General features: G+C 42.6%; 1 protein-coding gene across 1 annotated transcript in view; it reads left to right on the forward strand.

The window, feature by feature from the left end:
* LOC141082912 (uncharacterized) overlaps positions 1–18,660 on the forward strand; it is a 784,035-nt gene that overhangs the window by 749,110 nt on the left and 16,265 nt on the right. Inside the window, exon 19 of the mRNA XM_073566962.1 lies at positions 15,879–16,049. Coding sequence (XP_073423063.1) covers positions 15,879–16,049 — 171 coding nt within the window. The remainder of the gene's footprint in view (positions 1–15,878; positions 16,050–18,660) is intronic.

Below are 18,660 nucleotides of genomic sequence, written 5' to 3' on the forward strand. Positions count from 1 at the left end.
TAACTGTCCCTCACAGTCTTCAACAGCAGCCTGTCCCTAACTGAATTCGCAGCAGAGTGACCAGAAATGGCGGCTGCAGCGCTTTTTATAGTGCATCATGACATCATTTCAGCAGCCAATCACAGCCATGCCAGTAGTTAACATGCCTACATGCCTAACAGGATATGCCCACACTTCTGAGGATCCCCATTGGCTGAATCAAATCGAGCGGGCTCCTAGCATTATGGGAACTTCCGATTCCGGTATTCGATATGAAAAAAAGTATCGGAACTAAGTATCGGAATTCCGATATAGCTAATATCGGCCGATACCCGATACTTGCGGTATCGGAATGCTCAACACTAACTGGTTGGTGACACTTCTACAAGAACTTTCTATCTCTTTTTCCCGAGGTGGAGAGATCTACTAAAATGGGGCAGTACCAGAAGGCCCTTGTTGCAAAATTATTTTAAAAAATCCCATCTGAAAACCCTGGTGGCAGAGGTCACAGTTAGTTGGACAACCAAGGAATACAGGCGAGAGAGACACAACTCCAATCCAGCAGAGGCAGGGGAACACTGGCAATGTTCTGGGAGAGTTTTCCCAGACCCTCCAATCGCACAGGCCCTGAGGCGCAGGGTAGTCTCACAAGGAGTGCAAAGTTTGAGATGCTGAGGGAGTACCTTGCTGACCTTACCAATGTCCTCTGTGATTCTTCTGTGCCTTATATTTATTGAATATCCAAGATGGATTCTTGGCATGAACTGGCTCTCAATGCCTTGGAGGTCCTGGCCTGTCCTGCCGCTAGCATTTTGTCAGAGCGGGTTTTTAGTGCCACTGGTAAAATTATAACTAATAAGCACATCCGCCTGTCAACTGAAAATGCTGACTGGCTGACTTTTCTAAAAATGAACAAGGGCTGAATTGGACCAGATTTCTCAACAATACCGAATGATAGCAGTGCAATATAAACTTAAATCCAGTATATATTTTTGAGAGGTCTATTCCCATGCACCCCTTCACACCCACACGTGGGTATACGATTCCTGAATTTGTTTATTTGCTGTTGTCCTCCTCCTTCTCATCGTCATCCTCCACCACCATATCACCAGGTGACCGTGGTCCGTGATGCAACACCCACATAATTTTTTTAAAGGGTGTTTATGATGCCCGTAAAAAATATTTGTTATACAGTATGTTCATGTATACCCCCAGGGGTAAATATTTGTCAGCCCATACACTTAGTGCATGGGCAATTTGAAGTATATGAGACCCGCTCCTTTCTAATGGGAACATTTTTTTTGGCAGCCCTTGCATTCACTGCATAGACAAACAGTATGGGAGACCCACTTCCTAATAATGGGAACATTGTTTTCTGGAGGATCTCCTGTATGTCTCTTCAAAGGGTTATTGGGGTGTGTCCAAATTTTGGGCAGCCCTGCCACTCACTGCATACACAATAACATGATAGGAGACCCACTGTTTAATAATAGGAACAACAAAGCATAGCCGGCTGATGGCTCTCTAAGAATAGTGCTGGCCCTTTAAGAATAGTGAAGACCGCCTAATGGTCTTATAAAAATAGGCATTGTGACTTTCAGAGTCCCTCCATAAATGAAACAGGATGTGTCTAATAATGTATCACACACCACATGGCCAGGTAAGGTTGTAAAATGTTAAAATGACATTTCCCAGTGAATGCATTTGCCTTGGTTGAAAGCAATGCTAAACTTCAAAAACGCATCAAAAACCCTATGTTTGAACATAGCCCAAGGTGTGGAGGTGCATTTATGTTTCTGGTTATTTATTTTGCCTTATATACAAGTCATTACCCTGGAAAGGATGTTCCTTATCATATATCCTAGGAAAATCCATTTTGGTTTCGTTTTTGTATGTTTTATTGTGAGTCTGTAAAAGTGGCGTAAGACTCTGACAACATTGTTCACAGCAGCGACCTGGGAGTCAGAAATGCTTCCAGGGGACTTCCCATGTCATTTGAGCACTGTTCCCATCGATTTCCGCAATTTCTAGTCCCTCTGCAGACCGCCGGAAAAATGCTCGAGTTTCACATAGACTTGGAAATGCAAATTGGAATGCTCGGGTGCTTGACCCGAGCAACGAGCACCTGAGCATTTTAGTGCTTGCCCATCACTAGTAATGCCTCTTACCTGCTGGTACTCGAGGTTCCTCTTTTGATTAACTGGCCTGATGCAACAGCATATGTTTGTCACGCCGCATTGATATTGCACCAGGATTGCTATGTCGATGCCTATAGTTGAGAGGCAGTACTCACGCTCCTGTCCAGCAGCCACTGACTACTTTTGTGGCCGATGGAATGGTACATATGAATCAATTTCTGTCGACTCCACTCCGGATATGATCTCAGTCTACAAGTCTGCACTCTTCCCTTTGTCGACTTTTCTAAAGTTTCAGGTCTTTGTATTTCCCCATTTGAACTGTTTTGTTGAATATTGCACTGAAACTTACCATATTTCAGTCACTGCTGTCAAGTGCTTTATGGTCCTGTCAATTTATGGTCCTGTCGATCTGATATTGTCTACTCCAGTTCAGTTTTTTTGGTTTTTCTTCAGCATTTTTGTAGTCAGTACAAATAGGGTGTGACCTCCTTTCTACTGAGCTGTGTAGTTCACTTAGTCCCTCTGAAGCTGGGTGTCCGTTTGGGACCCAGAAACTCTGCCACTATTCACACTAGGTAGGTTTTAACCGTTAGTGTAGTTACTGTCTCAAATGGGTACACCTTGCCGTGGTGGGACAGCTTTATACTTTTTTGATCAAAATAGTGTTTACCAAGTACCCTGTGTTATTTAATGCACTTGCTTTTTTACTTATTTTCATTAGGGTATATACACACATTGTTTTTTCGTTTGGTTTTGCCTGATATTGTGTCTGGCAGTTTGACAAGGCCAGATCCTAAAAAATATCTCCCCTGGTTAGTTAATCAACCGACAGCAGAAGTTATTTTTAATTGAGAATAAAAACGTACAGCTTTTAGCACAACCTGCAGATTTTATATAGCATTGAATGCCTGGGTAGGTAACGTCTGCCATAATTAGCACTCTATTAGTTTTATTATTTGCTGTTTTTACATTTGAAATATAATGAGAATTAATCTAGGTTTTCATAAAAATAAATGACATTAACAAATATAACTAAATACCCTGTAGGGATTCATTCGCTTTCAGGTAGCTGGGTAGCATTCACATAGGCACAACGTTCTTGTCTCAAACATGAAGGTTTATTTCAAGTCATAATAAACCTTCTGCAAATGAACATAAAGCTGCCTTTTCTCTGGCATACAAAGGTGTAATAAAATTTAAAAAAAAAAAAGATTCCTCTAGCAGGTCAACACTCTTAAGTTACTGTCACACTTAGCGATGTACCAGCGATCCTGACCAGCTGTCACACAGGCAGATCTCACCAGCGACATCGCTGGGGATGGGGGTCGCTACTTACCTGTCACACTAGGCGATCCTGCGTCCTCCCGCCCGCGTCCACGCTCGTCGCTCGTCTCTCCACAGGAAGCGCCGCAGGAAGCTGACGATGAGAAGCGGTCCAGGACATTCTCGTGCGATCAGCGATAACCAGCGGGGGAGCGGGTCAGAGGTAAGTATCAGACACAGCGATGTCGCTAGCAATATCGCTATAACGTCACAAGTTATAGCGATATTGCTAGCGATATCGCTTAGTGTGACAGTACCTTTAGGCTATGGCCACACTATCAGTATTTAGTCAGTATTTCACATCAGTAGTTGTACGCCAATACCCGGAGTGGGTCAAATATGCAGAATTGGTGACTTGTTTCTATTATACCTTGTCCTCTGATTGTTCCTCACGCGGTTTTGGCTTGCAAATGCTGAGAAAAAATACTGAAAAAATACTGATAGTGTGGCCATAACCTTAGTAAGGTTCTGGCAGTCTAACCAAGCATATCAAAGGTCTTTCCACCGCTATTAACAAAGCACATCTGATGCAGCTGATCTGCCTTAGGGCTCATACTCACTTGCGAGAGACTCGTGCGAGTCTCTTGCATGGAGGCCGTAGGGGGAATTTTTTTTTTTCTCTCAATGGAGATAAAGCAATTGTCTGATCGTGTGGAGCAGCTCGCTGCGGAAGTCGGGGAAATTCCGCCTACCTTGCTCATTCACATGCTGCTGAACCAAAGATCCCTACTCCTGATGTGTTTTTTGGGGATCGGTCTAAATTTTTGAATTTCAAAAATAATTGTAAATTATTTTTTGCCTTCAAGCCTAACTCGTCAGGGAGCTCCGCACAGCAGGTTAAAATTGTCATCTCTTTGCTGCGTGGCGATCCCCAGGATTGGGCGTTTTCTTTTAAACCAGATGATCCTATTCTGACTAATGTGAATGCATTTTTTCAAGCCTTGGGTTTGTTGTATGACGAACCTAATGCTATTGATCAGGCTGAAAAGACCCTGTTGGCATTGAGCCAGGGTCGAGATTATGCAGAATTGTACTGTCAAAAATTCCGAAAGTGGGCGGTCCTTACTACCTGGAATGATAATGCCTTGGCAGCTCTCTTTCGGAAGGGTTTGTCAGAAGCCGTAAAAGATACTATGGTGGGATTTCCTGTTCCCTCTGGTCTTGACGATTCTATGTCATTAGCCATTCAGGTTGATCGGCGTTTACGTGAACGCAGGACTGCACGAGAGGTGTTGCCACCTGTTGAACAAATGTCTGAACCTATGCAATGTGATAGAGTTTTGTCCAGGGAGCAATGTCAGGAGTTCAGAAGGCGTAATAAGCTGTGTTTTTTTGTGGAGATGCCTCGCATATTATTTCTGTCTGTCCTAAACGAGAGAAACGTTTTGCACACACGTTTTCTGTGGGTGGTGTTCAACCTAAGTTTCTTCTGGCAATTACTCTGATCTGCTCCCTGTCCACATTTTCCGCCAAGGCTTTTGTGGATTCGGGAGCAGCCCTGAACCTAATGGACTTGGATTTTGCTAAACGTTGTGGATTTCCTATGACACCTCTGCGGACGCCTATCCCTTTGAAGGGGATTGATGCTACTCCTTTGGCGAAAAATAAACCTCAGTTTTGGACCCAGGTGGTAATGCGGGTCTCCCCAGACCATCAAGAAAATTGCAGATTTTTGGTGTTGCATAATTTGCATGATACCATTGTTCTGGGGTTTCCCTGGTTGCAAATTCATAATCCAGTTTTGAATTGTAAATCTGTGTCTGTGGTGAGTTTGGGTTGTCGGTGTGCCCTTAGTGAGGCTCCGGTTTTTTCTACCTCTCCTCAGTCGCATGATGTTCCTGACTATTTTGTGGATTTTTATGATGTATTTAGTGAGAATGAGTCTGCGTCTTTGCCTCCTCATAGGAGTTATGACTGTGCAATTGAACTGAGCCCGGGGTGTAAATTTCCCAAGGGTTGGCTCTTCAATTTATCTGTACCCGAGCACGAGGCTATGCGATCCTATATTAAGGAGTCGTTGGAGAAGGGTCATATTAGACCATCCTCTTCACCATTAGGTGCTGGGGGGTTTTTCGTGGCCAGAAAGGATGGTTCATTAAGGCCTTGTATTGATTATCGTGCCATCAACAAAATTACTATTAAATATCAGTATCCGTTACCCCTGAATTTCGGATCTATTCTCCAGAGTTAAAGGTGCTTGCTGGTTTACCAAGCTTGATCTCAGGGGGGCGTATAATCTTATCCGCATTAAGCATGGGGATGAATGGAAGACGGAATTTAATACTCCGGAGGGACATTTTGAGTACCTGGTGATGCCTTTTGGGCTCACTAATGCCCCTTCTGTCTTCCAGTGCTTCATGAACGATATTTTCCGAGACTTTGTGGATAAATTTTTGATTATCTATCTGGATGATGTTTTGATCTTCTCCAAGGATTGGGATTCTCATGTGAAACAAGTTCGGACTGTGTTCCGGATCTTGAGGGAGAATTCCCTGTATGTCAAAGGATCGAAATGCCTTTTTGGGGAACAGAGGATTTCTTTTTTGCGATTTATTTTGTCTCCGTCAACTATTGAAATGGACCCGGCCAAGGTACAGGCCATTTATGATTGGGTTCAGCCCACTTCTTTGAAGGCCCTCCAGAAGTTTTTGGGTTTTGCTAATTTTTATCGGAAATTTATAGCAAGATTTTCTAGTATTGCCAAGCCATTGACTGATCTGACTAAGAAGGGTGCTGATGTGTTGAATTGGTCTCCAGAGGCTGTTTCTTCCTTTCAGGAGCTGAAGCGAAGATTCACTTCTGCCCCGGTTTTGCGGCAACCTGATGTCTCACTCCCGTTCCAGGTAGAGGTGGACGCTTCAGAGATTGGTGCAGGAGCTGTTTTGTCCCAAAAGGATCCTGTAACATCTAAAATGAATCCCTGTGCTTTCTTTTCCCGAAAGTTCTCTCCATCTGAACGTAACTATGATGTGGGGAATCGGGAACTGTTAGCCATGAAATGGGCATTTGAGGAGTGGAGACATTGGTTGGAGGGAGCTAAACATCAAGTCATGGTCCTCACTGACCACAAAAATTTGATTTACCTGGAGTCGGCCAAACGCTTGAACCCTAGACAGGCTAGGTGGGCCTTGTTTTTTACACGTTTTGATTTTGTGGTCTCTTTTCTTCCTGGCACTAAGAATGTCAAGGCTGACGCTCTCTCTAGGAGCTTCTTTGCTGATTCTCCTGTGGTGACCTAGCCTGCTACCATCTTAGGCGAAGGGGTAGTTCTTTCTGCCATCTCGCCCGATTTGAGACGTGCTCTGGAAGAGTTCCAGGAGGACAAACCTGAGCGTTGTCCCAGTGGAAAGTTGTATGTTCCTGACCAGTGGAAGAAGAGAGTGATGTCTGAAGTTCATTGCTCTGCATTGGCTGGTCATCCAGGTATTTTTGGTACTAGAGATCTGGTGAGTCGCTCTTTTTGGTGGCCCGCTTTGTCTCGTGATGTCAGGAATTTTGTGCAGTCCTGTGGAACTTGCTCCCAGTCTAAACCTTGTTCTCGCTCTAGTGGGTTGTTGATGCCTTTGCCGGTTCCCAGGAGGCCATGGACCCATATTTCAATGGATTTCATCTCTTATATGCCTGTCTCTCAGAGAATGACTGTTATTTGGGTGATTTGTGATACGTTCTCTAAGATGGTTCATCTTGTACCACTCCCTAAGTTGCCATCTTCCTCTGAGTTGGTGCCCCTGTTTTTGCAACAGGTGGTTCGCTTGCACGGGATTCCTGAGAACATTGTATCTGACAGAGGAGTTCAGTTTGTGTCTAGATTTTGGAGGACTTTCTGTTCCAAGCTGGGAATTCAGTTGTCCTTCTCCTCTGCTTTTCACCCTCAGACCAATGGGCAGACGGAGAAAACAAACCAGAGACCTTGGAGTCGTATTTGAGATGTTTTATTTCCGCTGATCAGGATAATTGGGTTTCATTTTTGCCCTTGGCCGAATTTGATTTAAATAATAGAGCTAGTTCTGCCACTTTGATGTCACCTTTTTTTTGTAACTTTGGGTTTCATCCTCGATTTTCTTCAGGGCAGGTGGAGCCTTCTGCCTGCCCAGGTGTTGACACTGTGGTGGAGAGAATGCACCAGATCTGGGACCAAGTGGTGGATAAGTTCTCTCTCTCCCAGGAAAAGGTCCAGCGGTTTTCCAACCGACATAGGAACATTGGTCCCCAGTTTAAGGTTGGTGATATGGTTTAGTTATCATCAAAATATATCGCTATGAAGGTGGCTTCTCCTAAGTTTAAGCCTAGATGTATTGGACCTTACAAGATTTTGGAGATTAGTAATCCGGTCTCTTTTCGTTTGGCTCTTCCTGTTACATTTAAAATCCATAATGTGTTTCATAAGTCCTTGTTGAAGAGGTTTGTTGAACCAGTAGTTCCTGGGGTGGCACCTCCGGACCCTGTATTGGTTGAAGGTAACATGGAATATGAGGTAGAGAAGATACTGGATTCCCGTCTGGCTAGACGGAGACTCCAGTATTTGGTTAAGTGGAAGGGTTATGGTCAGGAGGAAAATTCCTGGGTCTCTGCCTCTGATATTCATGCCAAAAGATTGGTGCATACCTTTCATCGAGCTCACCCTGATCACCCTAGTGGCGTGGATGAGGGTTCGGTGACCCCTCCTCAAGGGGGAGGTACTGTTGTGAGTTCATTTTCCCCCTTCACCATTGAGGTCTGATGAACTCCCTCTTCTGGTGAAGGAAGGTAGTGAGGCTGATTACCAAGCACCTGGGCAGGATGATGATGACTGGGTGACGGGAATTACTGACTGGATATAAGGCAGCCGACGCCCTTCTGCCTTGATGGTGATCTCTCTGAGGGATTCTAGGAGACCAGTCTGATTCCTGCTCCTCAAAAGCTAAGTTTTCTGCTCTACTTTTTGCATTTGTGTTTTGGTTTTGTTTTACATTGTTTTCCTTGATTTCTGCCATTCCCTGCTGGGTGAGCTGAATTCCTTTTTGTTCTGTCTTCAGAAAATACCTGAGTACTGATATAGTCTTTTTGAAGCCTAGCGTCTTCAGGGCTTTTTTCCCTATCAGCTGTTGACTCTTGTTTTGATAGGGTTTTGGCGGATTAGAGACAGCAGCTTTTCTATCCTGTCCTATCTAGTTAGCTTGGGCCCCATCATTTGCTCAGCCTATCTTCCTATCTGTGTGATTTTTTTTTCATCTTGCTTCACCGTCATTATATGTTGGGGGCTGCCTATTGCTTTGGGGTCTGCTCTGGAGCAGTTTAGATTTCCCTTTCTGCCTTTAGGCTATGTAGTTCTCCGGATGTGATCGAGGGGTCTAGGGCACCGTAGGAACCCCCCACGGCTACTGCTAGTTGTTGTTGTTAGGTTCAGGGGTCTGCAATCCGATAGCTGCCAACTTCTCTGGTTTTCTGGACTTAGCTAGTATTACTGTTTTTGCCTCCTACGGTGACTCATTCATAACACCTGACACTGCCGCAAGCACTCGGACCGGAGCATGTGGCTACATGTATTTCTATGCAGCCGTACACTTCGGTCCAAGTGCTGGTGGCAGTGCCAGGTTTTCATGCGAGAGACTTGCACGAGAATCATGCGAGTCTCTCGCAATTGATTATGAGCTCTTAAAGGGAACCTGTCATCACTTTTTGCCGCTATAAGATGCAGCCACCGCCTTTCAGGGCTTATCTACAGCATTATATAATGCTGTAGATAAGCCCCCGGTTTGACTTGAAATATAAGAAAAATAAGTTTTATTATATTCACCTGGGGGGTTGGTCTGATGCAGTCTGGTCCGATGGGTGTCGTAGGTACAGGTCCGGCGCCTCCCATCTTCTTGCGACGCCACACTCCTGCTTCTTCATCGCTCTCGGGCATCGCGCTTCTGCACAGGCATATTTCTCTGCCCTGTTGAGGGCAGAGCAAAATACTGCAGTACGCAGGAGCTGGGCCTCTCTGACCTTTCCTACGCACTGCAGTACTTTGCTCTGTCCTCACCAGGGCAGAAAAGTGCACCTGCACAGGATGCCAGGGAGCGATGATGCAAGCAGGAGGATGACATCGCAAGAAGATGGGAGGCACTGGACCCGGACCTGCGACACCCATCGGACGGGACCGCATCAGACCGCCAACCGCCCCGAGTAACTACAGTAAAATTTATTTTTCTTATCTTGCAAGTCGGATCGGGGGCTTATCTACAGCATTCTAGAATGCTGTAGATAAGCCCTGAAATGCAGTGGCCACATCTTATAGCGGCCAAAAGAGGTGACAGGTTCCCTTTAATTAGTCATTACCAAGACCTGGAACTGGAGGTGAGAGATTATGTCATAGAGCCTGCTTTCCAGGTTTCATATCACTAAGGCTAGCCACCTCGGTGACTCATACAGTCCATCCAAGTTATTTCCGGATGCAACCTTACAGCCCTATAAAAGGCTTCTTCAGCAAATAAAGAAAATTAATTAAAAAAAATACATTGCTTCAAAGAAATTTAAAAATATTTATTTTTGCACACTTTATGCACACTTGTCTGGATTAGGGACAATTGCACAGATCTACAAAAAAAAATTTTTGTAATCATCGAAGGTAACTTTGTACTTTTCTGAATCATCTTTTTGTCCTGATTTCAATAATGTATATAGTTTTTCTGTAGCACGTATAGTTTCCATGGAGCAGCATCATTATTATAAGGTATAGGAAATATACTGGCGATATTAAGGAAACAGTAATCTACATATCAGAAAAAAGTGCTTCACCTTACAAAACAGTTTTTATTGAACGAAAATAATTTCACATGCAAAATAGAAACCAAAATAAGAGCAGAAATTAAAAGTGCTTGACATTAGACTGTCATTGATACTATTTTTCAGGGTTTTCACTATATAACATCCAACAGTAATCTGCCATCATTGAGTCATACCAAAAACCCTGGTAGCGGTGTTCCATTACTTTAATGTCCTGGTGAAACGACTCACCTTGTTCATCGCTTATCGCTTATATACCCAAGATTTTGAGGGAAGAAATCTAAATGTGAATGCAAAAAGTGGATTTTATGAGACATGCGACATCCAAGACACTGGTATGCATTTAGCAGTTCCTCAACACCTTCAACGTATTCTGAGATTTTTGTTTTCCTAAGAAGTTTTCACAGATCCACTTGAAGCTTTTCCAAGATCTCAACTCCTTATCATTTAGAGTTCCTTCATCATCTCTCATAAGCTCTGTGATCTGAGGACCAACAAATACCCCTTCCTCCAGTTTTACTGGTGAAATGCTGGAGAATTTCTGTGAAATGTACTGGAACCCTTGTTAATTTGTCTTTGCCATGGCTTTCACAAAGTGTTTAATCAATCCGAACTTTATATGTAGTGGAGAAAGAAAGATTTTTGATGGAGCAACTAAAGGACTATTCTGAACATTGTCTCTACCTGGAGCATAGATGTTTCTCTGTCCCTAATCCCGACGAACATAATGCTCTACTGTATTTCTACTGTCCCATAAACACAAGAAGCAACAATATTCTGTGAAACCTCCTTGCATTCGCATTAGCAGACAAATCACTTTCAAATCTCCACAGATATTCCATTGATGACGCTTATATTGTATAGCATCAAAAACAACTGACAGATTTTCATAACTTTTCTTTAGATGACATGAGTGAGCAATAGGGATTGGATTGATGGTTTCATATTTCCATTGTGAAACAACACTGCTTTCAAACTTCTCTGGGATGAGTCAATAAACAATCGCCAATCTGCAACAAAATACTCTTGATTCAGCTCTTCAAAGAGGTCATTCACAGTGTTACAGTACACCATTGGCCCATCAACTGTGAAAAATTGTGTTATTGTTTGTTTCGGTAATAACACACTTTGACATCATCATGAAGAAGATTCTTCTGTTTCAACCTTGATGTAAGAAGTTCAGCTTTATCTTTTGACAATGAAAGGTCTCTGATGAGATCATTTAATTCACGTTGTGTAAAGCATTCTGGCTGCTCTATCAGGTACATACTCCTCTTGACTTGAGGTCTCCATGTCTTCACCAGTAGCTTCAGCTCCATAGTCTTCATATTCTTCGTCATTTTCATCCAGTCCAGACAACGGTGGTACAGGAACTGGCAAGGTACCATCATGTGGAACTGGCCTAATCGCAGATTCAGGTTCAGGGTAGTTAATCTTTGTTCCTTGTAGAAAAGCCCTTCAGTTTGATAAAACAAAAGTAGTAGTCATCACTATGATATTTGGGTTCTCTCCAAATCATAGGAACAGCAAATGGCATAGCCACTTTCCTCTTATTCAACCAATCACGAAGACCATTTGAACAACTTGAGCATAGCACATGAAGGGCCCAGCTTTTGTCTTGATCACCAAGTGGACACTTCAAGTACATCTGGTACATCTTTTTAATATCAAGAGTGATTGAATGTACTTGGCCTTTTGGTATAAAAGAATCACACACATAGCAGAATCTGTTTGGATGATTGATTTACTGTCGGTGCATTTTTCTCCTTTAAATCAGATCAAACAGTAAAGTTCAGTTCAATAGTGGTGACAAACTCAAAAAAAAAAAATGTGATGAGCCGACCGACTATGTAGATATTTCCCCAGAGATGACAGAGGCAGCTTGTATTTAGAACTGATTTTACTAGAGGTAATCTGATAGATAACTATACACAGATGTGAGGTAAATGGGTCAGCCTGTTCCTTACAGATGAACATTTGCAGACAGGCAGTTTCTCAGTGTGATATTGGTTGCTTTCAGGTTCTCTCTCTGTGGAGACCCTCACTCAGTTACACATCAGTGGCTGAGCTCTTTTCTTCCCTCTGAGGCGACTTGCCCTCCCAGAAATGCAGTGAAAATCCTCTCACAATGGCGGCTGTCTTTCTATCTCCCTGTAGCAGGGCGCAGATCCCTGTAGAGGCCTGTCTCCTGTCAGAGTCTCACATACCAGTCCTTGCTGCCATCACCATCCTTTTCTGACTGACTCAAATCTTACTGCCTCATGACAGTTAGCTCCTCCCCATAACATGTGACTTTCCGAGAAGCAGTCATTGGTTGACTGCAGTGTCAATACTTCTCATAAAACTCACTAAATCCTTTACTGATGTTTTTCCGTGTAATAAAATTCAGTAATAAGTAAGACAAGAAAAGAAATGGGAATAACATAGGAAAAACAACATACATTGAAAATGCAGAACTAACGTAATAACAAAACTACTTCTATCTCAGAAACTTTATATGATAGAGCAAAGCTAAGCATATTTTTGGAATCAGCATATCAAACTCCATAAAACAGACATATTACCTTTGCTGATGATTTTTTGTGTTGACCAGTGCTAGGTTTTTTCAAATGGCTGGCATCACTTTGCCCTAAACACATAAAAGGATGGGTTCTATCAGGACTCAGAGCATGATAGTTATAAACCTAGCACTCAACTTAAGTGTGATCAAAAAAGGAGATTTATTGTTGTACGCAAACAAAACGTTTCGGTCAATTGCAACCTTCTTCAGTTACTACAAAACAGATATCAAAGTGAGAGCGCCAAATATAATACAAAAACCAAAATAAAATAACATAACATAAAATAACATATCAAACCAAGGTATATACATTAGAGATTGTATGGTCATATAAATAGAGATATGCTAAATGCAGATAATATTCACCAGATGCAGCGTACAACCTATCCTAAAGATAGTGTAGAGAGAAGGAATATAATAGCATCCGGAGGGGATGTGTACTAGGTATTTAGCAGGGGGTTATATAGCCCTTGAATGATTCGTTGTGCTCATAATCTATAGAAAGACACTTATACAGTAGAGGAAGCTCAGCCAAGAGTAGCAAAGAAACATAGATGGTGCAGGGTAGCTACTTACAAGGACAATCTGTCCATCAGCATGAGTTCACTGGAATGAAAATGAGTATATATAATGGCCATCAGTTTAGCGAATGCTAGAGAGGCAAACTGCTAGTATGAGTAGAGAAGGAGCGCTGCATTACCTTAGTTTTGTGGACTGATGGGGCATACGTGCCTCCAGACGCGGGATTCACCCCAAGTCTGGCTAGGCATAGTAATCCACAGGTATAAGAAGGAAAGAGGGCGGGACAAACTAAGCGGCGGCCAATAGAATGCTGAGCAGCAGAGGGCAGGAGGTGTCAAAGCAGGATCAACATGGCTGTGCGTGCCACGCCATGTTAATATGCGTTCCAGCATTGGAGATGAATAAATTACTGTATATTTGTTGAATAAACTGCCCAGAAGATGGCGGTTGTATGTGGGCAAGGTGAGGGAGTGTGTATGAGGGAGTTTGGGCAGGGAATTGAGAAGCCTGCCTAAGGATGGTATGGGAGAGCGAAGTAGCCACTGATTTAAAGAGACAGAGACCTAATAAGGATGATAGAGACCATTGTAAACACAGTACTGCAATGGTGAATAATTTATTTGCTGTGATTGGCAAGAAACAGAACATATAAGAGAGAAACAGAAATGCATATATGCATATACGTATAGTTAGTGAAGCAAGTGAATGGAATTTTTCTTTTCTTTATTCTTTTGCTGTGTGATTTCTAATAGAGTGGCTGTGACAAGAGATCCCATATAGGAGGAATAGATTCATGATGGTGGTGTCCATCACAATTAATTAATATAAGGGAGAGGAAAACAGTATTAGTATGAGGATCAAAACAAAGTTTTTACAGCATTGACAATTATTACAAATACTTCAAACATATTGGATAGTAATCCATAAAAAAACTGTAGAATCACTTGGTAAATATGAATTCATAACATAATTTACAAAAATGCTGATATTTTTTACTCCCTGTTAAGGCCTTTCGGGTTCATTGTTTCCAATGTATGAATCCAAAATGCTTCCCGTTTTTTTAGATTCAGGATTCTGCTACTACCATGTCATGGAGGTAATACCTGTTCAATCACCTGGACTCTTAATTGGGAGATGTTATGGCTAGTGTTGAGCATTCCAATACTGCAAATATCGGGTATCGGCCGATATTCGCTGTATCGGAATTCCAATACCGGAATACAATATCGGATACCGGAATCGGAAGTTCCCATAATGCAATGAGCTAGTGTTGTGGCTGTGATTGGCTGCTGAAATGATGTCATCATGATGCACGGTCTGTGCGCATCATGATGCGCGGTCTGTGCGGGCCTGCCGGGGGTCTGTGCGGGCCTGCCGGGGGGTCTGTGCGCAGGGCTGTGGAGTCGGTAAGCCAAACCTGCGACTCCGACTCCTCAATTTCCCTTACACCGACTCCGACTCCAACTCCGACTCCGACTCCACGACTCCGACTCCGACTCCCACACATATTGCTTATATTTAAGTGAAAAATTTATTGTAGTACAATGTGAACCTCAGACATTTAATCATTTTTATGATCCAATAATCAAGATATTTAGATAGAACACCTAGCCAAATCAGATCTTATACTTTGCACTGACGAGGGCCAATAGCCCGAAACACCGTGTCTGCAAATTGAGATTCTGATTTGGCTTTTATCCTAAGTCATATTACAAGACTCGTTAAAGGGCTGATTGTGACTTGTAGGATTGCTACTACCAATAGGTGGCGCTGTAGAGTAAAAGTCCTCTTTCTTTCTGAAGAGGCAATTTGCATATGCCTAGCTAGACTTGCGGCAGATCCTGCATCTGGAGGCACGTATGCCCCATCAGTCCACAAAACTAAGGTAATGCAGCGCTCCTTCTCTGCTCATACTAGCGGTTTGCCTCTCTAGCATTCGCTAAACTGATGGCCATTATATATACTAATTTTCATTCCAGTGAACTCATGCTGATGGACAGATTGTCCTTGTAAGTAGCAACCCTGCACCATCTATGTTTCTTTGCTACTCTTGGCTGGGCTTCCTCTATATGTGTCTTTGTATAGATTATGAGCACAACAAATCATTCAAGGGCTATTTAACCCCCTGCTGAATACCTTTTACAGCACGGTACGTCACACATCCCCTTCGGATGCTATTATAGTCCTTCTATCTACACTATCTCTAGGATAGGTTGTACGTGGCAACTGGTGAATATTATCTACATCTAGCATATCTCTATTTATATGACCATACAATCTCTAATGTATATACCTTTTTTTTATATGTTATTTTATGTTATGTTATTTTATTTTGTTTTTCGTATTATATTTGGCGCCCTCACTTTAATATCTATTTTGTAGTAACTGAAGAAGGTCGCAATTGACCGAAACGTTTTGTATGCGTACTACAATAAATCTCCTTTTTTGATCACACTTAAGTTGAGTACCAGGTTTATAACTATTATCTATATGGTTTGGGAACCTAACCTTTAGCACCAACCTCTAGTTGTGTTCACAGTGTTTTTTCTCCTACAGGACTCAGAGCATGCACCTGCTGTATCACCCACATCTCATCTTTTTTTCAGTTTGTCTGGTAATTATCTAACAGATGCTTCCTGCAAACATCTGGCAACTGCAATATGGAATAGCCGGTCTCTGAAAAAACTTGTCCTGTCCAATAACCAACTGTTTGGTCCTCAATTCAGTGACTTAATGGAGGCTCTGTCCAGTCCAGACTGCGGGACAGAAGAATTGCGGTGAGTATAACTGGTCGGAGATTTCTGGTTATAAGAGGACAGATAATATGCATCAATATTGTCATCATGGGGAAAAGTAATCTGAGAAGGCACTTGTAACCCAATTTCCACACACGACACACGATCCTCCCTTAGGCTAGGTTCACGTAGCGTTATGGCAGTCCGTTTAACGCATTGCGTTACAAAGCGTCATTAATGCGATGTAACGCATCCGTTAATGCTGCCATTGACTGCCATAACGTAGCGTATCGCTAATGCATGTCATAATCGGCATGCATTAGCGATGTGCCATCATACTGTGACGGACCCTCGGACGCGGTCTGCAGTGTTCGAGGGCCTTTCACGTCTAGCGCAGATGGATCAGGATACAGAGTAGAGTTAGCGCAGTCCATTTAATGCATGCATTGAACGCACTGCCATAACGCTATGTGAACCTAGCCTAACTTTTCCATTCTTTTTATTTATCTGATGACTGTAGCTTACCTAACAGCTTAACGATCACAAGTGTATTCTGCTGCACACTATATGTGTAGCTCTAGGGTAGTGGCTTTAGCCACACTGTCTGCTGGGGTATTACCCCAAGCTACTCTTCTCTTTTCCTTATCTATTGGTTTGATAATAGCCACCTGCATGTGTAAAGCCCCCGTTACACACTGCGATATCGCTAGCAATATCGCTGTAAAGTCACCGATTTTGTGACGTTGCAGCGATATTGCTAGCGATATCGCTGCATGTGATACTTACCTCCAACCGGCTCCCCCGCTGGCTATCACTGATCGCGCGAGAAGCTCCTGGACCATTCCTCGTCGGCCACTTCCTGCGGCGCTTCCTGCTGTGACGACGAGCGACGCGTGGAGCCGGGTGGGAGGACGCAGGATTGCCGCGTCTGACAGGTAAGTAGCGACCCCCGACCCCAGCGATCTCGCTGGTGAGATCTGCCTGAGTGGCAGCTCACTAGCGACCACCTAGCGATGCACCAGCGATCCTGACCGCGTCATATCGCTAGTCGGGATCGCTGGTGCATCGATAGGTGTAACGGTACCCTAACTCCAAAGCCGTACAGTTGCCTGATACTTTTACGTACAGGTCTGAGGACCCAACAAAATCCCTGCTCCTCTACATAGGTTCATACTCATGTAACACTCCCAGTGACATGATTGAAAACAAAACCTAACCAACATGATGTTAATTAACCCCTTAGTGACGGAGCAAATTTTTACCTTAATGACCAGGCCAAATTTTAGAAATCTGACCAGTGTCACTTTATCTGGTAATAACTTTGGAATGCTTCAACTTATCCCAGTGATCCTGAATTTCCATGACATATTGTACTTCATATTAGTGGAAAACTTTGGCAGATATGATTTGCACATATTTATGAAAATATCAAAAATTTGACAAAAAATTAGAAAATTTAGAAATTTTCTAAATTTACGTTTTTATGCTCTTAGATGAGTTATACTATACAAAATAATTAAAGAGGTTGGTCCACTTCACTGTATAATGCCTCATCAATTTACACCTTTTAACCAAGTATTTTTTTTAATTCCTTCTGCTGTCACATGTGCCTGTGAGCAGCGCTATCACTGTTCTCTCAGTTCACATCACGTGCCCCCGGTGCATCACAGCCCAGTATCCAGTGCAGGCTTGCAGCCAATGAAACTAGAGGAAAGAGGGAAAGCATGGTAAAACGCTGCTCAAAGGCCTGTTAATCAAGGGGGGTGCGTGCAATGGGTCCCACCTGGGTGAATCACGGGTCACGTGACGCAGACTAAGCAAGCAGCGATAGTGCTGCTCACAGGCACATATGGCAACAGAAGTTATTTACAAAAGTTCTGCGTTAAAAGGTGTAAATTGATGGGGCATTATATAATGTAGTGGACCATCTCTTTAATATCCCTTTAGTGATGGGCCAATTTTTTAAAATCTGACAAATGTCACTTTATGTGATGATAACTCTGGAATACTTCAACAAATATCATTGATTTTGAGACTGTTTTTTCGTGGCACATTATGATTTATGATAATGGTAAATTTAGGTTGATATGTTTTGTGTTTATTTATAAAAAAATGTAAGAAACTTCACAAAAATGTTAAAAAAAATTGCAATTTTCAAACTTTGAATGATTATCCCTTTAATCCAGATAGTCATACCACATAAAAACATTAATAAATAACATTTCCCACATGTCTGCCTTACATCATCAACATTTTTAAAACAATAATTTATTTTGTTAGCCTTTTAGAAAGTTTAAAAATGTAGCAATAATTTTTCATTTTTTCAAGGAAATTTACAATATTTATTTTGTTGAGGAAGTTATCAAGGTTTGAAGTGCCTTTGGAGGTCCTATGTATTGGAAAACCCCAAACGTGATACCATTTTAAAAACAGCACCCCCGACATATTGAAAACTTCTGTCAGATAGTTTATTAATCCTTCAGGTGACTACCAGAAATTGATGCAAAGTGGTATAGCCGGAATGAAAAAACTGTTTGTTTACAACCTAAATGTCACTTACTTCTGAACTGGCCGCTATAGCCGGGAGACTCTAAGGCCGTTATTTGGCCATGAACTGCTATGGCAAACATCAGGACCACACAATCATGATCTC

Source organism: Dendrobates tinctorius, unplaced genomic scaffold (assembly GCF_039654945.1).
Source record: "Dendrobates tinctorius isolate UK_male_01 unplaced genomic scaffold, ASM3965494v1 ptg000019l, whole genome shotgun sequence".
NCBI lineage: Eukaryota > Metazoa > Chordata > Amphibia > Anura > Dendrobatidae > Dendrobates > Dendrobates tinctorius.